At 40.9% G+C, this 17,739-nt stretch overlaps 1 protein-coding gene across 1 annotated transcript in view; it reads left to right on the top strand.

The window, feature by feature from the left end:
* The window catches only part of DSCC1 (DNA replication and sister chromatid cohesion 1), a 33,063-nt gene that overhangs the window by 3,841 nt on the left and 11,483 nt on the right, over positions 1–17,739 (top strand). The window contains exons 2-7 of the mRNA XM_006830673.1: positions 2,172–2,340; positions 4,282–4,416; positions 7,727–7,817; positions 10,847–10,985; positions 15,635–15,687; positions 15,904–16,058. Of these exons, the coding sequence (XP_006830736.1) occupies positions 2,172–2,340; positions 4,282–4,416; positions 7,727–7,817; positions 10,847–10,985; positions 15,635–15,687; positions 15,904–16,058 (742 nt within the window). The remainder of the gene's footprint in view (positions 1–2,171; positions 2,341–4,281; positions 4,417–7,726; positions 7,818–10,846; positions 10,986–15,634; positions 15,688–15,903; positions 16,059–17,739) is intronic.

Raw genomic sequence — 17,739 nt, 5'->3', positions numbered from 1 at the left:
GAGAATATTGAAAGTGCCATGGGCTGTCAAGAACAAACAGATCTGTGTTGGAAAAAGTGTAGCCAGAGGGCTCCTTGGAGGCTAAGATGGCCAAACTTCTACTCATACTTTGGACATATTGTCAGGAGGGACCAATCGCTGGAGAAGGATATCATGTTTGGTAAGGTGGAGGCTCAGAGAAGAAGAGGAAGACCCCCAGCGAGATGGATTGGTAAAGTGGCAGCATCAATGGGCTCAAGCGTGGCAACAATAGTGAGATTGGCCCAAGATCAGGCAGTGTTTCATTCTGCTGTGCATAGGGTTGCTATGAGTCGGTACTGACTCTACGGCATCTAACAACAACAACAACAACAATAACCAGGGTTCTTTATAGTTGTTGTTACGTGCCATCAAGTCAGTTCTGCCTCACAGCGACCCTTTGTAGTATTTCTGAGGAGTGACTGGTGAGATTGAACCACTGACCTGTTGTTTAAACTAACTGCAATCTAGGGCATTAACCCACAGCACCATACCAAGACTCCTTCCTTATAGATTGTTGTTGTTTTTAAGTGCTGTAAAGTCAGTTCCGACCCATAGCTACCCTGAATAGGGTCTCCAAGGAGTGGCTGGTGAACTTGAATCACTGACTTTGCAGATCATATGGCTTTGCAGTCTGACGCATTAACTCACAGCGCCACACCAGGACTCCTGCTTATAGATTGTTGTTGTTCCTGCTTATAGATTGTTGTTAAGTGCTGTCGAGTCGTTTCCAACCCATAGCGACCCTGTGTAGGGTTTCCAAGGAGCGACTGGTGAGCTTGAACCGCCAACTTTGCAATTCAAACTGAGTTTGCAGTCTGGCACATTAACCCACAGCGCCACAGTAGTACCCTGTATTATAGTTAACTGGCCTGTCTTTGACTCCTCCCACTCATTCTTCACATATTCATTATCGTCCTACCTAAGTGGGGATTTGAGAAAAGACTTTAGGTGTGAGAACTTGCTCTTTGTTGAGTTATAGTTCTTCTAGCTGGTAAAAACAGGGAGGACTTGGACACATGTAGAATGAGGTTTAGTATAAAAGTATTTTAAAACAGGGATAGAACAATGTAGAAATGTGACAGGTTGTTAACTTTGGACTATTAAATATTATTCCTTCCAGGAAGTTAAAAAAAAATCCTTTTATTTTCATATAAATGAAAAGGTACTTTTATAAGATTGGCAGACTTTTTATTTCAGGGGTTTTTCTTATTTATAATGGAGTCCTGGTGATGCAGTGACTAAAATGCTCAGTTGCCTTTGGAGGCAGTTCGAACCCACCAGGTGCTCCATGGGAGAAAGGTGTGGCATTGCGTTTACATATAGGTCTACAGCCTTGGAAACCTTATGGAGCAATTGTATTCTGTTCTAGAAGGTTGCTTTGTGTGAGAATTAGCAAAATGGCAAAGGATCTGGTTTATTATGTATAGAGAAGAAGTGAGTTGTGCACAGGAATGTAGTGGTTAAGTGCAGTTCATCAGCAACTACGATACCAGGGCTCCTTATAGATTCTTGTTATATGCAGTTTGGTTCTGACCCATAGCGACCCTGTAAAGAGTTTCTGTGGAGCAGCTGGTGGGTTTGAACTGCCAACCTTGCAGTTCAAACTGACCTTACAGTTCAGTGCATTATCCTGTAGTGCCCCCACTTGTGCCACCCTGGGAGCTCTCTCCCTTACCTGTGTTTATTTGTCCCTAGTGTCCATTGGCTCTTGATTGACCCAGTGCTAGCTCTGGGAACCCATCATAGTTCAGGGGCTGTGAAAACAGGGGCCAGCTTCAACCTCAAGACTTGATATGAAATTTACAAACCTGCAGCTTTTTGGTACTGTTTATAATGAAGACGTCCAACCTGCAGCTCTTGAGTTGATTTCAAGTCATAGTGATGCTATTGGACAGATTAGAACTGCCTCATAGGGTTTCCAAGACTCTCAATCTTTATGACAGCAGACTGCCACATCTTCCATGAAGCAGCTGGTGGGTTCAAACTGTCAACCTTTCATTTAGCAGCTGAGTCCTTTAACCTCTACATTACCAGGTCTCCCTTGAAGATTTCTCATGGTGTTTTGTTTTGTTTTTAAATTTTTTTTATCCTTTTGTTTGTCCAATGGCGTTTTAATCAACAATATATTTTCTTCTCTTACTTTCCGGCAGACTTGTGATTCGTGGTGACAAAGAGGAGCAGGCTGTGTTGTGCAGTAAAGATAAAACATACGACTTGAAAATAGCTGACACTTCAAATATGTTGCTTTTTATTCCGGGTTGTAAAACTCCAGAGCAGCTGAAGACAGAAGAAACGCACAGTAACATTATTCACACTGAGGTACTGTTTTCTGTCTCCTGATTTATATAAGACTGTGAATACCAACAACACATTTGCTAATTTTGCCTTTGGTTAAAAGCTTTAGGTAGGAAATGTGTAATCAAAGAGACTCTTAACAAAAAGTTTCTTAGTGACATTTTGAAATTTTTCAGCAAGTTTTGCCTGTGTGTTGCTTGAAAGTCTTTAGTCCCATTGATTGGAAGACACTCAGCATATACTGTGGCTGCTGAACGGTGGTCATCCTCAGACCCAAGTAGTGTAGAAATGCTTTGCATGTGTGGTAGCCATGCATCAGAGCTGCCAGGACAGTACTGATAATAACAACAGGGAATGCAGGTGAGCAAAGCAGCCTGGGGTTGATGATGGTAGCGTATGCCTAATCCCAGCTGCATTAGGGAGTATCAGGGCTGATAACAAATTGGAACACATGCCCCAAGTGAAGGGGCCGCCCCTACGTAGTTGCTTTATGGACCCAACATTGCTAAATCATGTGCTTTCTCTTTTCTAAGGAAAACTTGAAATTTGGATTTTTGGCTGTGAAATGTTCTAAATTTTTAATGTTGGCAATTTATTTAAAAACCACACCAGACATCCTTCTTCTACAAACACCCAACACGCATGTGCACAAGTACATCAACATCTCTGTGTTGCAGGTGACCAGCAGTCTGCCAGTTTGTGAACTGTGCATAAGCCTCTCTGGGCTGGTCCTTCAGCTCTCCTGTGTTGATTTTAGATTCAGCAGCGGCTCCTCAGGCTCTGGGCCTCATCTTGCTAATCAAGTCTTACATAATTTGAGGAAAGAAGCATCCCTGTTCTTCCATTTTAGCGTTAGAAGGCACCCCAGAGGTAATCCAGTTTAGCTGTTTGCCTTTCTTTCACAGAACACATATTGAGTACTTACCAGGAGTTACAGGGGATGACAGATATGTATTCATCATCCAATCCCTGTCAACTGGAATTCTTCTAGTGATGAGTGTCTCCCTGGCCCACAATGCCTATAATAGGATTAGCTGTAATTATAAATATTAGAAAGTTCTGGCACCAAATAAAAGTCTCTTTCTCTTAACTGGTTCCTTTTGAGCTCACTAGCAACATGGAACAAGGTTATCCCTGTTTCTTAAGATGCCTTCCTTCTTTGAAGACCTTGATGATGCCGCTTCTTTAATTTCAAATACTCACTGCTGTGCAGCTTTGTAGTCATCCTGGTCACTCTTTACGGGGCACTCCGGTTTCTAGGGGTCACTTGAGAAGGGAAACTCAATGGTTGCTTTCCACGACAGGGGCAGTGTTTTCTTTTAAATAATTTAATTTTGTTGTTGAAAATACAACAAAACCCATTCAGTAGTTTCTGTATGTCTCATTGACACAGAGTCCACAACAATGGGCTCAAGCCTAGGAATGATTGTGAGGATGAGGATGGTACCGTGTTCTGTTCTATTGTACATCGGCTTGCTGTGAGTTGGAAGCAATTCATAGTGATGGCACTTGAGAAACAAATTGGAACTAACCCAGTGACTTTGATTACATTCATTGAATTGTGGAACCACTCTTGCCCTTCTTTTTCTGACTTATTCTTCCCCATTAACAAACTCACTGCTACTGAGTTTTCTATCTTATCTTTTTAGTTGCTCTTTTCACTTTGGTGCTGTATAGATGGTTCTTAAAAGACTATAATCCTAAGGCAGAAATTCTAATTGGTTTTAAGAAGACTTCAGGGGGATAGTTTTGGTTTAGGCAGCATTTCTTCACTGAGGTTTGAAAAGATGTTTCCTGAATATGCCCATCCGTCTGCTCGAGATGGGCCCATGAGTATCTTCCCAACAGGCTGCAAAATAGCCTGACTCATGTAGTTTTGCTGACAGCGGATAGTTAGTTGGAATTTTATCTGACGTTTTCTTTTGAATGGACCCTAGGAGGTTATAATATGTTTATCATTCCTAGATCTTTGGTTTTTCTAACAATTACTGGGAATTAAGAAGATGTAGACCTAAACTAAAGAAGCTGAAGAAGCTTTTAATGGAAAATACTTATGATGGACCTGATAGCCAACAACAAGAGGACTCACATGGCTCCAAAGTAAGACAATTGTTTTCAGTTTTTAAGTTGAAATAAAAATAGAACTAGAAGTAGAGACACTTCATGGTAACATTGCCATTTTTTAATGTTTGTTAGAAAAATTTCAAGCATAACATAAGCAACAAAGTAACGAAAGGGAAAATGCCTATGAAGAACATAGAGTATCTTGGTTCATCACATAGCTTGGGCATTTAGCAATATTTTCCAGTTTTGTTTCTTTTCTTCCTTGACCCTTTCACAGATTTTTCCCTTTTCTAGAGGATTTCAAATAAATCCTAGATATCATAGTGACCTTAATATAGGTGAAAGCTGCTCATGTTTCTAACTATGAAATGAAATTTTTTTAGAGGTAAAATTCTTACTTAATTAAAAAAATATAGTTGGGCTTCCTTAAAAGAAGACCTTGGAGTGTTGGTGTGGCACTGTGGGTTAATGCACTGGACTGCAAAATCAGTTTGATCCTCAAGGTCGGTGGTTCAAGGTCACCAGCTGCTCTGCAGAATTCCTATACAGGGTCGCTATGGATCAGAACCGACTCCAAGGCACATAACAACTAGAAGACAGTATGAAAATGGAATAATTATTGCTCTAAATGTGAAAACTGACCAATTCCTAGAGACACGAAAGAATATTTATAGGCCAAGTGAAATGGATTCGACATTTTTAATGCAATTAAAAATTGTACAGCACTTTTGGACTCCTGGTGGGGCGCTGTAGGATCAGCACTGGACTGCAAGCCACAAGACCGGCAGTTCAAACCCATCAACTGCTCTTCAGAAACCCTGTACAGGATTGCTTTGTGTCAGAACTGACTCGGTGGTACTTAACAACAGCACTGCAGTCCTGGTCTAGTGCTGTAGGATAAACACTAGACTAGCTCTGGTAGCGTAGTGGTTACGAATTGGGCTGTGAACCTCAGGGTCAGCAGTTCGAAACTACCAGTTGTTCTGCGGGAGAAAGTTGAGGCTTTCTGCTCCTGTAAAGATTTACAGCCTTGGAAACCCTGTACAGGGTCGCTATGAGTCAGAACCGACTCCACAGCACATTATAGCAACAACAACATTAGTCACAAGGTTGGTATTCCAGCCCACCAATTGCTCTTTGGAAACTATAAAGTCGCTATAAGTCAGACGTGACTCGATGGCACTTAATAACCACAAAAACAACTGATTTTCTAAAGATCATATTTATATTAAAACCTTTCTATTTTTTTTTCTTTTGTGAAGCTTTATTGATATAATCCACACACCTTACAGTTCAACCACTTGAAGCTTTTGGTATATCCACAGACTTGTGCCATCATACCCTTTGTCAAATGTAAATGATTTTCTTCACCCTCCCCCCCACGGAAGCAGCAGTTAAGAAATCAGACGACGTATTGTATTAGGCATATCTGCTGCACAAGACCTTTTTAAAGTGTTGAAGAGCAAAGATGTCAGCTTGAGGACTAAGGTGCACCTGACCCAAGCCATGGTGTTTTCAGTAACCTCATATGCATGCGAAAGCTGGACAGTGACTAAGGAAGAACATAAAAGATTGATGCCTTTGAGTTATGGTGTTGGAGGAGAATATTGAAAGTGCCATGGGCTGTCAAAATAACAAACAGATCTGTGTTGGAAGAAGTACAGCCAGAGTGCTTCTTGGAGGCCAAGATGGCCAAATTTCATCTCTTATACTGGGGACATATTGTCTGGAGGGACCAGTCGCTGGAGAAGGATATCATGTTTGGTAGGGTGGAGGGACAGAGAAAGAGAGGAAGACCCCCAACAAGATGGATTGGCCAAGTGACAGCATCGATGGACTCAAGTGTGGCAACAGTAATGAGGTTGGCCCATGATCGGGTAGTGTTTCATTCTACTGTGCATAAGGTCGCTATGAGTCGGTACCGACTCGATGGCACTTAACAAACAACCACCCCCCCCACCCCCCGCAAAGAAATCTCATTCCCTTGAAATCACCCTCGAAACCACACATCTCTCTTAGCCCTGTTGTTGTTGTTAAGTGCCTTCAAGTCGATTCTGACCCATAGCAACTCTGTATAGAGTTTCCGAGAAGCAGCTGGTGAGCTTGAACTGCCGACCTTGCAGTTCAAATGGCTTTGCAGTCTGGCGCATTAACCCACAGCGCCACACCAGGACTCCCTCCTAGCCCTAGGCAACCACTAATCTACTTCCTATCTCTCTAGATTTGCCTATTCTGGAAGTTTCATGGAAATGTAGTCATAAACCATGGGACCTTTTGTGGCTGGTTTCTTTTACTCAGTACAATGCTTTTCAGGGTCCTTCCATGTTGTAGTACATACCAGTATTTTTCTTTATTGCCAAGTAATGTCTCTGTATGGTTATGCCACAGTGTATTTCTCCATTCATCATTGGATGGATAGATTGTGTCCACTTCCTGGCCATTAGGAAAAATGATGCTGTGCACATTTGTGTATCAGTTTTTCTGTAGACTTTTGCTTTCATTTCTTTGGGGTATACAACCAGGAGTGGAATTGATGGGTCATGTGATAACTATAATTTTTTAGCAGTTACCAGGCTTTCTCAAAATGGATTGTTGTTGTTCAGTGCTGTTGAGACAGTTTCAACTTGTAGCAACCCTGTACTGGGTTTCCGAGGAGCAGCTGGTGGGTTTGAACTGCCTACTGTGTGATTTGCAGTCCATTGCTGATCCTACAACACCACACCAGGAGTCCTCAAAGTGGGTAGCACCCTCTTATATTTTCACCAGCTGTGTAGGAGGGTACCAGTTTCTCTACATCCTCTCCAAGTGCTTTTTTAAAATAAAGTTGTAAGAGTTCTTTATGTAGGGTAGATACATGTCCCTAATTAGAAGTATGATTTGCAAATATGTTCTCCCATTCTTTGGGTCATCTTTTCACTTGCTTGATGATGAAACATGCCTGTTTTTTCATTTTGATGCCGTCCATCTTACATATATTTTTACTTTGTTTCTCATGCTTCTGGTGTCCTGCCCAAGCTGTCATTGCCAATTCCAAGGCCGGGAAAATTTGCCACTAAGTTTCCTTTTTGTTTCTCTAGAGGGGAAAGGCAAGATGATACATCCAGTGATTAAAATCCCCAAGTTCTTTTTTGGGTTGAATATTTGAAAAATTACTATAAAATACCAAAATACAAATTATACCCTAGTTTAATTCTTAGTGTAATCATCTGGATGCATTAACAAAAGAAAATGAACTAGTGGATAAATACTGTTTTAATCTGTTATATGTATTTTTTCAAAGTTCATCAAGAAATATAAAAAGCATTATTCTGCAAAACCTTTGAAAGTATTTTTTTCTTGTTTTCAGTATACAACTGAAGAGTTGCTTGATCAAATTCAGGCAAGTGAGGAAGAAGTAATGACACAATTACAAGCTCTCAATGCCTGCGAAATTGGAGGTAGCCTTAGTTACTGTTATGGAATAAACTATGGGATTGGGCATCCTAGAAAAGAGAGGATTGGGGATCTCTTCACCATATTGCATGTGGTTTTTTTAAGTCTTCTTTTGGCTCCAGGATGATATTTGTACTTTGGTGTGTGGGTACAGACTTTGTGTGATCACCTTTGCATGAAGAGGTCTGTCTAGGACCAGGGCCTTTAGTCATTCCTTACCGGCCTTTTTCGTTGGGTTAAGTGATATAGAAGAAGCATGTTAGATCCAGCAGCGTCTCATTTTCTGTACTTACCAAGTATACTAAGGCCTGAGAAGGGAAACTGGCTTATCTGGGACTCCATGTTGAGTTATTGTCAGAATAAGGACTGGAATCCAGCCAGGTCCTTCAACTCAGAATAAATTCGTTAATTTTCCTTTTACTTCCAAAATGCTTGGAAGATGATGTTTTCTGTCATCTTGTAATAATCCTTCATGAAGTTTTGATTATGTGTTAACTTATACTATCAGCCTTTGTAAAAAAGATATGGTGGTATATTTGGGCTTAGGAGAAGTCCAATAGCCCCTCTTTGATGTTTTAATAGACCTCTGCTTAGGAGGCAGCTTTTCTCCAGCACCTAGATTATCAGTAATACTTGAGTAAATGTTGGCATGAATTTTTCAGCCTAGTTTAGTATCGGCAGGAGCAGCTTAGTATCCATGTAGTCCAAAATCCAAACCCACTGCCTTGCTGATTTTGGCTCATAGCAACTTAATAGTTCAGAATAGAACTGCCCCATTGGGTTTTTAAGGCTGTAATCTTTATAGAGTCCTGGTGTGGCTCTGTAGTATCAGAACTGGATTGCTAACCATAAGGTTGGCAGTCCAAACCTACCAGCCACTCCTGGAAACCCTACACAGTGTCACTATGAGTCGGAACCAACTCGATGGCACTTCACAACAATACCAGTCTTTACAGAAACAGATGACCACATCTCTGACTGGTGAGGTTGAAATGCTGACCTTTAGTGGCAGAGTGCTTTAACCACTGTGCCACCACGGCTCCTATCCATGTATTCAAACCCAAACACCCAGACCCACTGCCATTGAATCAGTTCCAACTCAGAGCTGCCCTGTATTGGGTTTCTTTAATATAAATCTTTATGGGAGCAGAAAGCCTCATCTTTCTCCCATGGGGTAGCTAGTGGGTTCGAACTGCCAATACAACAGCTTATCTTACAGTGCTCTTTATCCTGGTATTTGTTGTTGTTGTTAAGTGCTGTCGAGTCAGTTCTGACTCATACTGACCTTGTGTAGGATTTCTGAGGAGCAGCTGGTGAGTTTGAACCATAGATCTTACAGTTAGTTCAAACCTACCTTGCAGTCCAGCATATTAACCCTCAGCACTACACCAGGGCTCCACCTATGTATTTTGGAGGGAGGAAATCAGCATGTGTAAGCAGCTGGACTGTTTGTAAGTAATTGTCCATAATCTTCCCAGCAAGATTAGCTTTTGTTAGACCATACTTAGTGCTCATATGTGGCAAATTCTGCTGAGGAGAACAAATCCAGGCCACATTAGAACTAACTAGAACCACTTAGCTCTTTGTTGTGGCTCCTAAAGACTCATTTGTCTCTACACAACTGAAATTAAGCTTAAATTAGAATGCTTGCTGCCAAATTACTATTGTATATGGGTACCATGAATGGTGAAATTAAGGGGGGAAAAAGGAAAAAAATCAGCAAACCAAACAATGAATTTTTACTACAGCCTTTGTATTATTTGTGAGCACGTGGAGATGAATACAGTATGGTGTGGGAATATGCAGATTATTCCTAGCTCCATTTCTACATTTTACATGCATCCCACTGTTTAACGTTGCCTTTAATTTTTCAATATAGGAACATGAACCTCCCTTTAGAAATGGTCGGTGAGTTTTTGATTTGTTTTTCTGGGTATGTGTATGGCAGTATAGTTGATGACAAAATTGACTTCTGTAATCTTTCACAGTCGTGGTGTGGCACTGCGGGTTAATGCTCTGGGCTGCAAGGTCAGTTTGAACTGCAAGGTCAGAAGTTCAGACTCCCATTCGCTCCTCAGAAACCCCTTACAGGGTCGCTATCGTCGGAACCAACTCAATGGCAGTTAACAGCAACAACATTACACAAGAATAAAGACAGTGTCTTGATGCCCAGTTGACATTTCTGCAGGTCTGCATTGTACCCTTGAGTCCATCCCCTCTTGAAGGAACTGGACTTCTTTATTAGTGTAGTAATACTTATGCTGGAGGGCTGTGGTAAGCATAATAGGCTGGCATACAGCACAGCCGAGCCTCCTGTGTAGGAGGGTAAACCTGTAATCTTTACCGCATTTATATGATGTTCTAAAGAAGTGACTGGAGCTGGTGTAGGTTTCCACATTTCCACTTCGAATGGCAAGATTACTGTGAGGTCATGATTATTAAAGCATTTGTTGTAGTTGTGAAGTGCCTTCGAGTTGGTTCTGACCCATAGCGACCCTGTATAGGATTTCCGAGGAGCAGCTGGTGAGCTTGAACTGCCGACCTTGGTGTTCAAATGGCTTTGCAGTCTGGCGCATTAAGCCACAGCACCACACCAGGACTCCATTAAAACACTAGGGGGAAGAAAAACCAAACAGTTATTCCGATGTAAAATGCTCATAGAAGTCCCTGAACGGTACAAGCGCGAGCACCCAGCTCCTCTCCAAAAGATAGGCGATTTGAATACACTTAGTACTTAGTACTTGGGAGGAAGTCCTGATGTGGCGCTGTGGGCTAATGCGTCAGACTGCTGAGTTGTTTGAACTGTGAGGTCAGTGGTTCAAGCTCACCAGCTACTCCTTGGAAACCCTGTACAGGGTTGCTGTGGGTTGAAACCGATCTGACGGTACTTGGGAGGAAAGGATCATTGTTTAAAGAAACCTGTGACATAGGTTCTCTTTGATATTTTACAGATGGACAAAATTAGGCTGCTACTTTATCAATCTATTAGCCAATTAATTTGCATAAAATGTTCTTTTTCCTTTGGCATTTGTAGGTTATTGGAGGGTTCTTGAATTTGATTATGAGATGAAACTTCTGAATCATATAACTCAGCTTATAGATTCTGAATCTTGGTCTTTTAATAAAGTTCCTTTGAGTACCTGCCTTCAGGAACTTGGCCCACTGGAACCAGAGTAAGTATTTTAACTACTTGTCTTTCCAGATTTCTAGAAAAAAAAAAATCTCTTTTAGACTAGAACTACACCCAGTATATATGTGGAAAACACATGTGGAGACCATATCTGACTTCCCCTAGCTTCCTTCACAACGGAGGATGATAATCAAATTCAAAATCAGCCCAAGACAATTCCTACAAAGCGGAACTCAGACCAGCTTCCACCCTACAACTTTCTTTATCCTATTCCGACACCATCCCTCCCACAGCGCTCTCTGCTTCACATCTAGGTATAATATTCCAGTGCAATGGCCACACAGAAATTATAACAATACTCAGGATTATGGGGTTTATTACGGAGAGAACAGAGTACAGTTCAGGATCACAACCAACTCAGGATGCCACAGTTCTCTGGTCAGAGATGCCTCTTGTCTGCCATATTGCAGGCATGCCTTACTCTTGTCTTCAGTCTCTCAGCCTGCCCTGGCAAGTGTTACAAAGTTCTTCCAGCCATTCGGTGAGTGCCCACAAGGCACATTCTTCAAGTCTGTCTCCTACCTGTAGGTACTCAGCTTTACTTAGTCCACGGGCCTAGAGCCCGAAGCTGCTCTGTCTCTCCATGCCACCCCCTCTGCCATGGCTGTTTCTTGAGGTAGGATCTCACTCTTCACTGATGCTCTTCTTGATGGTCCTGGGATCTTCCATTACTACTTCTGAGATGGCTCCTTTTAAACCTAGCTGGATTTTAAAACTAACCAATCCCAGCCTTAGAGTCCTGTGTACCTTATTTGCATGGTCCCACCCAATCACTTGATGGGAATTAAGAAAACATTGGATAGAAAAGCCGTAGCAAGTAAATTCAAGGTACGACAATATGTTATTTACATTTTGATAATCTTATTTTGTTGTTCTGTGCCACTGAGTTGGTTCTGACTCGTAGGTCATCTGCATAACCAAATGAAACACTCCCCAATCCGGTGCCTGTGTCAGTCCATCTCCTTGGGGGTCTTCCTCTTTTTCATTGACCCTCCACTTTACCAAATATGATACCCTTCTCCAGGGACTGGTTCCTCCTAATAACATGTCTAAATTGTGACAGACAATGTCTCACTGCCTTGCCTTCTAAGGAACATTCTGGCTCTGCTTCTTTCAACACAGATTTGTTTGTACTTTTCGCAGTCCGTGGTACTTTTGATATTCTTCTCCAACACCGTAACTCAAATGCATTAATTCTATTATAGTCTTCTTTATTCATTGTCCAACTCTTACATGCATACGAGGAATAAAAAATACCATTGTTTGGGCCAGACGCACCTTAGTTCTCAACATTTTATCTTTGCTCTTCAACACTTTAAAGAGATCTTGTGCAGAAGATTTGCCTAATTCAATGTGTCATTTGATTTCTTGTCTACTGCTTCCATGAGTATTGATTGTGTATCCAGCCAAAATGATGTGTTTGACAGCGTCAAGCTTTGCTTCATATGCATGATGTTATTTATTGGTCTAGTTGTTATAATCTTTGCTCTCTTTACATTGAGGTGCAATCCATACTGAAGACTACTATAGTCTTTGATCTTCATCAGTAAGTATTTTAAATTCTCTTCACTTCAGCAAGCAAGGTTATATCATCTGCATATCCCAGGTTATTAATGAATCCCTCCAATCCTTATGCCACATTCTCAGATTATTTGCTCAGTATACAGATTGAATCTGGAGTCCTGGGTATGGCACTGTGGGCTAATGTGCCAGACTGCAAAGCCGTTTGAACTGCAAGGTTGGAGGTTCAAGCTCACCAGCTGCTACTTGGAAGCCCTATACAGGGTCGCTATGGGTCGGAACCGACTCAACGGCACTTCACAACAACAAAATACAGATTGAATAAGTATGGTGAAAGGCTACAACCCTCGCCCACGCCTTTCCTAATTTGAAACTATTCAGTGTCACCTTGTTCTGTTCTAATAACTGCCTCTTGATCTATGTGCAGGTTCCTCACGGGCACAATTGAGTATTCTGGAATACTCATTCTTCACAGTATTATCCATTGTTTGTCATAGTCCATAGAGCCTTTGCATAGTCAATAGAGCACAAACAAGCATCTTTCTCATATTTTTTGTTTTCAGCCAAGATTCTCCTGATGGCAGCAATGATATCCCTCGTTCCACTTCTTCTTAAATATGACTTGAATTTCTGGCAGTTTGCTGACAATGGACTATTGTAACCATTTTGGAATTATCTTCAAAAATTTTACTTGCATGTGATACTAATGATATTACTGATATTGTTCGATGGTGTCTACATTCCATTGGGTTACCTTTCTTTGGAATGGACACAAATATCAGTAGTCCAGGTAACTGTCTTCCAAATGTCTTGGCTTCCATGAGTGAGCACTTTCAGTGTGGCATCCGTTTGTTGAAAAATATTTCAATTTATAGTCCATCAATTCCTGGTGCCTTGTTTTTTTGCCATGTTTTCAGTGCAGCTTGGACTTGTTCAGAATCATGGGCTCTTGATCATATACTGCCTCTTTCAATGGTTAAACATCTACCAGTTCTTTTACAGTGTACTTCCATCTTCTTTTGATGCTTTCTGCATCATTCAAATTTGCCTATGGAATCCTACAATATTGCATCCAATGGCTTGAAATTTCTCTTCAGTTCTCTCAGCTTGAGAAATGCTGAGAGAACTGAAGCGATTTCATTTTCTAACTCCAAGTCTTTGCAAATGTCATTATAATACTTTACTTTGCCTTCTCCAGCTGCCCTTTGAAATATTCTGTTCAGTTCCTTACTTCCTCACATCTACCATTTGCTTTAGCATCTCTTGCTGGAGAGCAATTTTCAGAGTCTCTTCTGACATCCATTCTGATCTTTTCTTTCTTTCTTTTCTCTTTAATGACCTTTCCTTTTATTCCTATGTTATCCTCTTGATGTCATCCCACAGCTCTTCTGGTCTTTGTTTGGTCACTAGTGTCTAATATATCAACTCTGTTCTTGAGATGGTCTCTAAATTCAGGTGGGGTATATTCAAGGTCGTATTTTGGCTCTTGTAAACTTCTTGTTTTCATTTTCTTTCAGCTTCAGCCTGAACTTGCATATGAGCAATTGATATTCTTTTCCACAATATGCCCTTGACCTTGTTTTGGCTGATGATAATTGAGCTTTTCCACCATCTCTTCCCACAGACATAGTCAGTTTGATTCCTGTGTATTTAATCAGGTGAGGTTCATGTGTATACTCACCTTTCATGTTATTTAAAAAAGGCATTTGCAAGTGAATAAGTCGATGGTTTTGCAAAATTCTATCATGCGATCTCCAGCATTATTTCTATCACTAAGACCTTATTTTCCAATTACTGATTCGTCTTTGTTTCCAACCTTTGCATTCCAGACACTGGTAATTATCAATGTATCTTGATTGCATAGTTGCATAATTTCAGATGGAAGAAGTTGGTGGAATACTTCAGTTTCATCAGCACGGCTTTAGTGGTCGGTGCATATATTTGAGTATCAGTGGGAGTATCTGGTCTTCCTTGTAGGCATATGGCTATTTTTCTATAACAGACACCACTGTGTTTTAAAATGCATGTTGAAATGTTCTTTTTGACACTGAATGCAACGCCATTCCTCTTGAATTTGCTATTACTGGCATAATAAGCCATATGATTGTCTGATTTAAAATAGCCAATACCAACCCATTTTAGCTCACTAAGGCTTAGGATATTGATCTTTATGTGGTTCATTTTTGACAGGTTCCAGTTTTCCTAGATACATACTTTATACGCTACATGTTCTGATTATTAATCTGTGTTTACAACCATTTCTTTTCATTTTGAGCTGTGCCCTCATCAGCAAATGAAGGTACCATAGGCTTAACTATGTTCACGTAAGTATGGTCAACTCTGCTTGAGGAGGCAGCTCTTCTCCAGTCATATTTTAAATGTCTTCCAACCTAAGGTGCTCGTCTTCTGGCACCATATCTGATGTATTCTGCTGCTATACGGAATGTTTTCATTTTCCATCATTGCAGTGATAATATTCCCCTGCAATTCCTAAGGTTTTCAGTGGCTAGACATTCAGCAGTAATCTGCCTCTCCTTCTTCTAGTCCATCTTAGTCTGGAAGCTCCGCTGAGACCCTTCCACCATGGGTGACCCTGCTGGTTTTTAAAGTGCTCATGGCATAGCGTCCAGCATCGTAGCAATATGAAAGCCCCACAGGTGTGACCAACTGGCTTACAACCCACAAAGGATTTGGCAGTTTTGGTTTCCTGTTCTGTACACGTACATTGTCTTTGTTTTGGTTTTCTCCATTCAAAAGAGAAAAAGTTGTGTTTGAGCTATTTTATAATAATAAATTAATACTTATATGCTTACCTAGGCCATGTATAAATGTTTAGCATAGTGCCTGGCACGTAGGAGCTTCCCAGTATGAACAGCAACATGGCAGTTCAGGCTCACCAACTGCTCCTTGGAAACTATACAGGGTTGTTATGGGTCAGAACTGACTCGATGGCACTTAACAACAATCGATAAGTAATCACATGCTTGTCAGAGTCACTTAGTATTTCAGATCTCAAATTTATATCTTAGTTTCTAGTGGGAAAGAATGAGGTTTAAAATATAATATATAAAATGCTGATAACTTTTCAAATTGGTGTTTTACATTTTGTAGGGAAATGATAGAACACTGTCTGAAATGCTATGGAAAGAAATACGTAGATGAAGGTAAGTCTTGGAAGGTATTCTAATGGTATTTTAATTCCTCTGAAAATTGATATGCCTTTCTAAAGTGTGTTCATACTGAAAATAAGAACCAGTAGGGTTTTAGAAGGTTATTATTGAAGGGTAGAATTCCTTCTGAGAACATTCATTGAGGAAAAGTAAATGTTGTTACTGTATTTAATTTTAAGCATAAGTAAATATCTGGTTCCTGTTCTTTAGGGGAAGTTTACTTTGAAATGAATGCTGATAAAATTTGCAGAGCAACAGCACAAATGTTACTTCAGAATGCAGTGAAATTCAATCTGACTGAGTTTCAAGAGGTGTGGCAACAGAGCGTTCCAGAAGGAATGGTAACGCGACTTGATCAGCTTAAGGTAATAGCATGTAGTGGTTGCTCCCATAATTCAGTGGTGCTGTAGGATCAGCACTGGACTGCGAACAACAGGGTCGGCAGTCAAACCATCAGCTGCTCCTCAGAAACCCTATGTAGTGTCGCTATGAGTCGGTACTGACTCGATGGCACTTAACAATAGTGGCATCATTCATGATCAGGAGAAATTAAAATTGTTTGGGAGCTGAATTTAGAGCCAATTTATTTTTGTGGCCATCCATCAGGAAATGTACCCACTGTATATTTAATTCATCACAAGTTCTTTTTTTAAAAAAGAACTCTATTAAGGAATAATTTACATAACATAAAATTTACCCTTTTAAGAATGATTCTTAGTCAATGTATTGAATTTTGCAACCACTGCCACCATCGGGTGTTAAAACATCTCCATCATTTTGGTACCATTTACGAATCCCCGTTCCTACCCAGGGTATCTCATTTCCTTCCGTTTCTCTCCATTTCCGCCACCACCATTCTACCACCATCTCTTGCTTCTCCTACAGCAATAGCATCCCTAAGCAGCCCCCATGCATTTTTCACTTTTCTCCTTTCCAATCCATTCTTTGTGGTGCTCCTAACAACGATCTTTTAAAAATGTCACTCTCTAATAAATGTTGCCAGTGGCATCAGGGAGCCCTGGTGGCATAGTGTATTTACACACTGGACTATTAACCACTGCAAGGTTAGCAGTTCAAGTCCACTAGTTGCTCCTTGGGAAAAAGATGACGCTTTCTTCTCCCGCAGAGATTTATAGTCTTAGAAACTCTTTATAAGGTTTTTGTGAGGTGGAACCAACTCGACACACACAGCACAACATGGTATTTAAGATTTAAAGTCCAGCATTTGTACCACGGCCTCCAAGGGCTTCATGATCTCCCTGTGGCATCGTCTCTGGTTACTTTCTTACTTACTCATTGCATATCAGCCTTTCTTTGGATCTTCAAAAGCATCAAGCTGTCTTCTAACTTCTGGTCTTCATGCAGGTTTTTTGTTGTCAAATGGTCTTCTCCCTAATTTCACCTGGCCATCTTCTACTCATCTTTGAGTCACTTCATCAAGTAGGACTCTGTACTCTGAAAAAGGTCCTCGGTTTTACTCTGCCATAGTTAAATTAGGTGGCTCTCCACTCTCCTTTTTTTTTTTTTTTTTCTTGTGCATCTTCCCTCACTTCATCTCAGCTGGATGCTTCACTGTCAGCTCTAGCATTCTGTGCTATGTCCTTGTCCATGGGCTCAGGTATCCCCAGGTGTCACCACACTTTGGAGCAATCAGCCCTTCCTCTTCTCTCTCTCATCTCCAGGTCAACGGGAGTCAATGGACTGTGGTTGAACTCAGCCATTTCTTCATTGCTGCCTTTCCCTCTCTTCTACTCATCAGTAGACCAATGTGGTCGCCAGCAAGCTTACATGCCTGTTCATGTGTTCCCTTTGAATTTCCGTCTTAAAGGGGAGTTTACCCTGAAGGAACTTGATTGCTTGCTTTGATGGCTTCCTAGCGATCAGCTTGCCTATTCTTGTAGTAGCCAGTCATGCTGACATTTTTATTTTGTGTTTTTCCTGATGATCTTTCTTTGAAGATGTATCTTCTGTTGCTCTAGCTGTTCCAGGCTGGTCTGCTTGTCCTTGCTAGTGGGAATGTCCCACCTCAAAGTTCTGGATGGGACT

This window comes from Chrysochloris asiatica, unplaced genomic scaffold (genome assembly GCF_000296735.1).
Source record: "Chrysochloris asiatica unplaced genomic scaffold, ChrAsi1.0 scaffold00001, whole genome shotgun sequence".
NCBI classification, from domain to species: domain Eukaryota; kingdom Metazoa; phylum Chordata; class Mammalia; order Afrosoricida; family Chrysochloridae; genus Chrysochloris; species Chrysochloris asiatica.
Note: the sequence above shows the minus strand (reverse complement) of the source record. Positions and strands in the feature narration are given on the sequence as shown.